This window comes from Lotus japonicus, chromosome 1 (assembly GCF_012489685.1).
Source record: "Lotus japonicus ecotype B-129 chromosome 1, LjGifu_v1.2".
NCBI classification, from domain to species: Eukaryota; Viridiplantae; Streptophyta; class Magnoliopsida; order Fabales; family Fabaceae; genus Lotus; species Lotus japonicus.
Window position 1 is genome coordinate 55089329 of NC_080041.1, and position 8083 is coordinate 55097411.

General features: G+C 34.8%; 1 protein-coding gene across 3 annotated transcripts; it reads left to right on the forward strand.

Moving 5' to 3' along the window:
* Positions 1-1851: 1851 nt before the first annotated feature.
* LOC130729503 (F-box/FBD/LRR-repeat protein At4g26340-like) lies at positions 1852-6022 on the forward strand. Of its 3 annotated transcripts, XM_057581285.1 has the most exons (5): positions 1852-2770; positions 2870-3248; positions 4062-4196; positions 4945-5033; positions 5812-6022. In XM_057581285.1, the coding sequence occupies exons 1-4, from the start codon at positions 2024-2026 to the stop codon at positions 5022-5024; spliced, it is 1341 nt and encodes a 446-aa protein (XP_057437268.1). In that variant the 5' UTR covers positions 1852-2023; the 3' UTR covers positions 5025-5033; positions 5812-6022. The 3 variants fall into 3 exon arrangements, 1 of the variants encoding a protein (XP_057437268.1); XR_009016026.1 differs by having other exon boundaries at positions 4062-5033; XR_009016027.1 differs by having other exon boundaries at positions 1852-2686; positions 4062-5033.
* Positions 6023-8083: the final 2061 nt, after the last annotated feature.

Here is an 8083-nt window from a genome sequence, read left to right on the forward strand (position 1 = left end):
CGTAGACGCGGGTTTGATTGGAGTGATTGCTATTGGATTGGGGCTCATTGCAAGATCAGGTCGAGCGGAACCTCTGGTTGCAACAACCAATATAGTGGAAGAACATCAGGATCGATCGTTTGGTGGCGGAGGCTAAGGCATTGTGTTGGGGACTTAACGTGGCTTTGGATTTGGAGATGGACTAGGTCATTTTTGAATATGCAGTTCTTATTAGAGCTATGTCGATTTCTTCTCATCCAATAGAGATGGCCAATATAATTCAAGAGTGTAAGCATTTGACTTCTATGTTTAGCTTAGTAGCTTTCTCATGTGTAAAGAGGTAAGCCAGTTAGTTGCACATACTCTTGCCTCTCTTGCTATTAATTTCCCAAAGAAGCTCTAGTGAGAGAACTTTCCACTCTCGTGTTTCAAAAATTTAAGGCTTGAGCCTGATATGTTATTTGTCATATGCTTTTTTTTCGGCCTAAGCTTTGATATGTTGAAAGTCCGGCTTAACCTAGTAGCCAATTTAAATTCTTGATTTATTATATACTAACATTCAAGTATATCAACAACTCTATTTGTAAACATGTCAACAAACTTATAGCTAACGAGAAAAAAATATAATATCATTATATCGTTTAAGTCAAAGTCATCAATCTCTATATATAAAGATTTATATGGTTAAGTAATTATATAGTCTAACATGCTTAAACATATAAATAAGTCAATAAGTATATAATTTTGAGATATTATAATAGAAATTCAATATAAAAATAATAAAATAAAATTATCATTTAGTGTTTATTTTCAAAAAGCCTTAACCTTGTCTATTTTTTTTTTTATAAGTCAATGTTAGTTGTTAATAATGTTAGTATATTAGTCATCATTAGGGTTTGGACCCTTGACCTGTGCACCATGGCACCACCCAACTTCTAATGTTTTTTTACCCAAAGCACCTTGAGTTAGGAATTACTCCCGCGGGTACATTTTTTTATGATCTTTCATTACATCTTCCTCTTGTTTGATTTTGGTACCATATTCATATAAATTGATATGCTATTATACAATTTTACTGGATGACAATATCTCTACCTTACTTTACCATGGACTCATAGCTAAATAGTTAGAAGGCAGTTGCTAGCTACATGGACTATGATTCGAATAAATATTCATTTACACCTCCTCTATTACACTCTATCTCATCTATACGAAATGAGGCATAAAAGGAAAGTAATCGAAAATGAGATGATAATATCTTTTATACTCACTTAAATTATGTATTTTTTGTACTTAATTATATATCAAATTTGTTGTATATGAAATAATTAATTTTTTTAAAAGTAACTTTATTAGATTTCTGTCCCACCCTTGTCTAATATCTGGCTCCGCCAATGCCCTTCACCCTTTACCCTTCATCCCATCCAACCCCTATGTCCATAGTTCTTACCACTTGAGTTATCCTTAATTTGGTTTGTCCTGACTTGAGTCTGAAGTAGGCTAGGTCATATACTCCTACCGGCAGGTTTACTTCCACCCCTACAAACTTTCCTTAAAAAAACATGTTTTTTTCTTGTTTGGTATGTTTTTTTTTCTATTAATTAATTTGGTTTGGTTTTGAGAAGTAGCTCTTCAAAATGATTTTATAAAGAGTAATGATATAGACATACCTCATTTTCTCTTTCATCTCATTTCCACACATTTTTCTTCCTATCTCTCTTTGCATTTTTGTCATATCACAAATCATATCACTCATTCCTCTCTATTCTTCTTTTTTACATGAGGTGGAGGTGGAAATTGATTGTTGAGATAACATTATTCTTTTATAAAACAATATTTCGTTTTGGAAACTTTTGAATTAGGGCGGTGTGGGTCGCAAAGCTTTTGGAGACCCTTCCTCGTTTCACCTTCACCTTTTCTATTGACAAACCCTATTCATTTACCATTCATCACCATCAGTCCCCACTTTCCGCACGACCCAAACCACCGTCACCATCTTATCGCCGCCGTGCTTCCGCTTATGTTAATTTGAAGTCCGGCGAACATGGTTGACAGAATTAGCATGTTATCAGATGAAGTCCTCTGTCACATTCTCTCCTTTCTCTCAACTGAACAAGCTGTTGCCACAAGTGTTCTCTCAAAGAGATGGAAGCACCTCTGGATCTCAGTATCCGTTCTCGACTACGACGACGAAATCTATCTCAGAAACAACAGACCCCATTCTTGCTTTGAAAGGTTCGTATACGCAACCATTCTACCCAGAGATGCTCAACAACCCATCACAAGGTTGCGTCTTATATACGGGCGTTATGGTTCTGAACTTTCCGATACCGATGTCAGTCATGGCCGTTCGAATGCTGATATCATTGTTTGGGTAAAAACGGTTATACGACGCGGAATTCAGAACCTTGACATCCAGATACATCCTCAAAATTATACTATTAGTTTGAGCAGCTGCATTTTCAGTTGCCAAACCCTTGTTGTTCTCAAGTTGTCAGGGTTATCTCTCAATGTGTCTTCTTCAGTTGAGCTTCCCTCACTCAAATCCCTACATTTGGATCTTGTTAAATTTGTGGATCCTAATTATCTTATGGAGCTTCTTTATGGCTGTCCAATGCTTGAGGATTTGAAGGCAGAATGGATACATTATGCTGTTGAGGAGTATGATGTTAAGGAAGAGTTTAAATACTTACCCAAGTTGGTCAGGGTACATCTACGTTTTATTTCTATGTATGATATTGAAATTCTTCTGAAAGCAATATGTAATGTGGAGTTTTTGAGTATCAAACAGGTCCGATGTGAAAATGTGTTTAGTTTGATGTTTTTTGGTCTCGTTTTTACATTATATCACCTATATTTCTCATAATCTGCCTTTTTATAACTGTTGCAGTTGCGGGATGTTGATGAGGTTCCTGAATTTTCTCATTTAAGATATTTGTCCCTCTCCTTGGATATTCATAGCTGGCATTCGGTGCTTTTGATGCTCAAGAGTTGCCCCAACCTTCAGAGTTTTAAACTTAATTTGCGTCGATCTTTTGAGGCTGTGGATGTTCTACCTTACACTCACTTTGTTGTTCCTGAATGCCTTACATCACACCTTAAGAAGTGCTATCTCAAATATTACCGAGGCACAGAATGTGACCTACGATTTGCAAAATATATTATGCAGAGTTCAACATCTTTACAGTCCATGAAAGTTCTTAGTGTTTCACCTAATTCATTTGAAGCGCTAAAGGACTTAGCTTTGTTCCCAAGGAAATCCACATCATGTGAACTTTCTTTTAATTTATATGGTTTTCAGTAGCTGTAAACTCTTCCTAGCTGAAAGCATGTGACATTTGTTAATATAATGGAAACACGGGATTTGTAGGACATGAACTGTGTAATTGTGTATTGTGTCTCTTTGTGTACTCATCACTGGTTCTTGTCTAATGTGCTTGACTACCTGATGTGAGGGTGTAAATGGAAATCACTATTTCTTATGCCGGTGATTCATTGTTTTCACTCTTCCAAAAGGATGTTTTTTCTTCTTTCTTATGATAGTATTCTGACATACTTCTTGGTTAGTAGCCAATCATGTTATAAGATACCTGCATGATTATTTGACTTTATAACTATTGCAGTTGTCCCTCTCCTTGGATATTCATAGCTGGCATTTAGTGTTTTTGATGCTCAAGAATTGCCCCAAGCTTTAGAGTTTTAAACATGATTTGCATCTATCTTTTGAGGCCGGGATATTCTACCTTACCCTCATTTTGTTGTTCCTGAATGCCTTACATCACACTTGAAGATTTGCTATCTCAAATATTACCGAGGCACAAAAAGTGATCTACAATTTGCATCTTTAGATTCCATTAAAATTCGTAGTTTTCACCTAATCCACTTGAAGTGATAAAGGAGTTAGCTTTGTGCTCAAGGAAATTTGTATCATGTGAACTTTCATTTAGTTAGATGCAAACTAAAAGATTAGAAAGCTGAAGATATATGAAAATTTGTAAGAAATTATGGCTTCCTTTATTATGAATTATGATATTTGTGTTATCTTGTTATTGACTTTGCGTTTTGTATAATTTGATTACTAGGTACCAAACTGAGTGTATGTATAATCTTGTGTTGGTTCTGGTTTTCCCTGCTTCCAGCTGATCTTGCTTTACTGTTATCACTGCTTCTGGCAGCTTTTAAGGCCTCCCAATCATCATCAACCCCATCAAGCAAAGGTTGCTCAACTTCAGATGTTAATTTCTGTTTCTTTTCTATCCCATCGTTGAGAGTATCTACTTCATCTGCTGTATTTAAATCCATTTCCTCTTTTCCCTATATGGAGCTTCCATCGGCAGTCCCAGTGTCCCAAGTTCAGCATCTAATTTCTGTCTTTTTTACACTTAGTGTTGGCTACGGAGCCAAAATTTGAGTCGATTTCGGTATCGACGCTAATTTTAAATCAAGCTTTTTTGTAGTGTTTGATGAGAAGGGGGTGGCGGATTATTAACCTGATTCTGATTTAGAGAGTTCTTTATTTAGAGAGTTTTTGTAATGTGCATGCTGGGTGTTATTATCGGTGGTGCTTATTTGTTATTTTCTTTGTTGAATTCGACTTTTGTAGATGGTGTTGTGCCAAGGGCTAAGATGAACCAAGCACTATCTCAATGATGAAATAGGCCCTTGTTGCAGGCTGTACCATGCTTTTACTAAAGATAGAGCCTATACTATCATTCTTGTCTTAATGGGAAGCACATATCAGAAATAACTGAATTTATGTGTCCTGGCATCAAACTGACATTGCAATCCACATTTATTTTGTCATTAGGGAAACTGAGTTTATTCCATCAAAATCACTCTTGATTATGCCATGTGCATGTTTATTGTGCTTATGAATAACTCCAGTAAAGTAAATTATTCCATTTTTTATATATTCTTCCAATCGCTCTTCCTTCCCTTTCTTTTTAATGCTTAGTTTTTTTTCAGGGTTGGGTTCAATGACATGGTGTGTGTACTCTAACATTCTGCACTTTTCTGGGATAGAGTTGGAGGAGTGCTTTGGTTGACTCTTGCAGGTGTTACAACGTTCTTTTCAGATAACCTTCTATAGTGGTCTTACAACATATATATATATATATATATATATATATATATATATGTTTTAGGTGAATATCCAGCCACTTTGTTTTCCTGCTGTGAATTATAAGAACAATAGTCACGTTTTTAACAGGATTATCATTATTTTCGAGCACAAAATCATCACACTCTACTTTTTCAATGTCTGAATTTTCATATGTATTTCCTTAATTCATTACCATTTTGTGTAATGAAATGAAAAGCATTCATTCTCAATTCAAATTATGCTATTAAGTATTAAGGTTCCAAAAGTTGAAAGTGTCACGTTTTCCTTTTCAAAAGAAGAGAACTTCTATCTTTGAACAAAAGCAATGTCTTTTGAAAAGAGAAAATCTTCAAGTGCTTCATTATTTGTTAGAAATGAATAGTTAGAGAGGACCTGTACGGCTGTACTGCATACAAACACAAGCTAGCACTTATTAGTCACCTACAGAATTTTTTTTAATTTTTGGTGCTTTCAGTGGATAAACACTAGCACATAAAAGTTTTATCAGTTAGTGTTTGTTGTCCATTAATTAGTTGGTATTAAAGTGCGTGATTGTATTTATGAGGTTATGGCTTTCCTTTGTGTGTGTGTACTCATCACATTATTATTAGACATCAAAATATGATTTTTTCCCTTTCTTTTCCCTTAATTTAGTTTCTTTTTATGATTCTCTTTCTTATGTTAGTTCTGCTTGGTACTCATAATGTTTTTTTCTTTTCTTTTCAATGCAGTGGTAGTGATGATCAGCTTTGAACATTCTGCCATTGTGTGGTCAATGTAGGGAATGCCATTTAGGGTGGAAAGACTTGGTTATTGTTGTTGTTCAAGACTCTGAGTGATTGTTGTTCATGGTGTTATAGGAGAGTGATGATATTCTGCTGTCTATGTGTGCTTTTGTAGTTTTCAACTTATCCTTTTATAGTTGCACTTTAGGTTAAGATATATTGTAGGCTTGGCTTAATCGCACTTTTGGTCCCCCACGAATGCTATATGTGTCATCGGGGTCCCTAAAGTTCAAAAATCCCATTAGGCATCCCCAATGTTAACCTTTGTTAACAACTTTGGTCCCTCCTCTCTTTTCCATCCAAAAACTAACGATTTTGGGGACCAAAAGTGCAAATGAACCAAAAAACAAATAAAAAAATAAAAAATTAAAATCCAGAAAACACTTTTAATCTTCCTCTTCCTCCTTTATCATCTTCATCATCTTCAAACCCAGATGTGAGATTGACACAAAACATATTCTCTCATAGTCATACCTCCCTTCACCCACCACTCATCCATTTCCTTCCTCACCCACCATCACATAAAACCCACATAATGAAGAACAAACCCAAGAAACACACATGGAAGAAGAAATTGGAAAACATGGGTATTGATTGAAAAGTTTTGATTTTTCTTCCAGCAGAGGCATAAAGCCAAAGATGCAGAACGAAGAAATTGGAAAAGAATGAGTATTGATTGATTGGACCGTTTCCTATACCAGAACCAAAGATGCAGACCAAAGAAAATTGGAAAAAAATGGGTATCAGTTTATCTAATGGGTATTGATTTTTCTTCCTATGATTGGACCGATCTGTTACATTTCATGTCATGAATTACAAGTTGCATAACTCAATTTGCTTTTAGTTGTGAATTATGATTTCAATTTTGTGATCTGAAGTTCAGTTTTCTCTACTCTCAACACTCAACCATGGAATTTTTTAAAAAATTGTTGGGTTTTTAATTTTGAAGATGTTGAAATTGAAGAGGAAGAAAATGAAGATGAAGAACCACATTCATGTTTTCTGAGTTTTTAATTTTAATTCCAATTTTTTAATTATTTTTCTGGTTTAATTACATTTTTAACCTTAGAACCGTTAGTTTTTTGATGGAAAAGAGATGAGGGACCAAAATTGTTAACGGAGGTTAATGTTGGGGATGCATAATGAGATTTTTGAAGTTTAGGGACCCCGATGGCACATATAGCATTCGTAGGGGACCAAAAGTGCGATTAAGCCTATATTGTATCTTCTTGTGGTCTTCCGTCAGTTGACCATCCAAGGTATAAACAACCATCTACTTTGTATTTAACGATTTTTCCCGCTGAAGTACTATGCGTCACAGATATTTTCCAAATGTGATCTAGAAGGTAGGTAGAAGCTTTGTGCAATGCATCTTTTCTCTTTTAGTGAAAGTTGGAGTTGGTAGATAGCTGCTTGATATGACATGTATGATAAAATTGTACTTTCACTTTGTTCAATGTGCCTTTTGTAGCTTACGTGATGTACTTGAAGTTCTTTAGCTATTTCCTCATAGGCTTTGAACGTAAGAGACTTCACCGGACCATACTTATTTCCACAAGGGTATGGACGTTAGGCTTTTTGTTGACTGGTCAAAGAAGTAGACGATACTATCTTCAGATGAGACTTATGATATATGGACGTTAATAGAGAGAGTCATATATTTCCCTGAAAATTTGAAACAATAGAGTTCAAAGAATTTTTTTGTATCTAACAAGAATATAATTAAAATTGTTGTTATCACTCAATATATCTGATTAAAGGATTAGGCATCTAACGTTTAAACATAACACTAATAACTATAAAGTTGAACTTCTGATGTTGCATTTCTCAGTTTTCACGTTGCAATTAATATGATATGATTTTTCATTGTTCTATTACCTTTTTCAAATCATAGTAATATATACTATATAGACAAAAAAAAAAAAAAATTGGGCCCACGAAAATATTGTTGAGGTGAGTGCTGCGGGAGGCCAAGCCCCCTTGTCCTTCGAGCAAGCAATTTTTGTCCAAGGCACCAAATTTCGCCTTTACTTATTATTTTTACTTTATGTTTTCTACTTTTAGAAAATGTATGTATTTGATTTAGTCATTTTGAATAAAAATTTTAAAATGTTCATTGTAAAAATATAAAATAATTTTTAAATTGATTTAACTATCACCGTCACCAATGACACCCTCAACCATTGCCATCGCTACCTACCCCCATCACCACCACTAT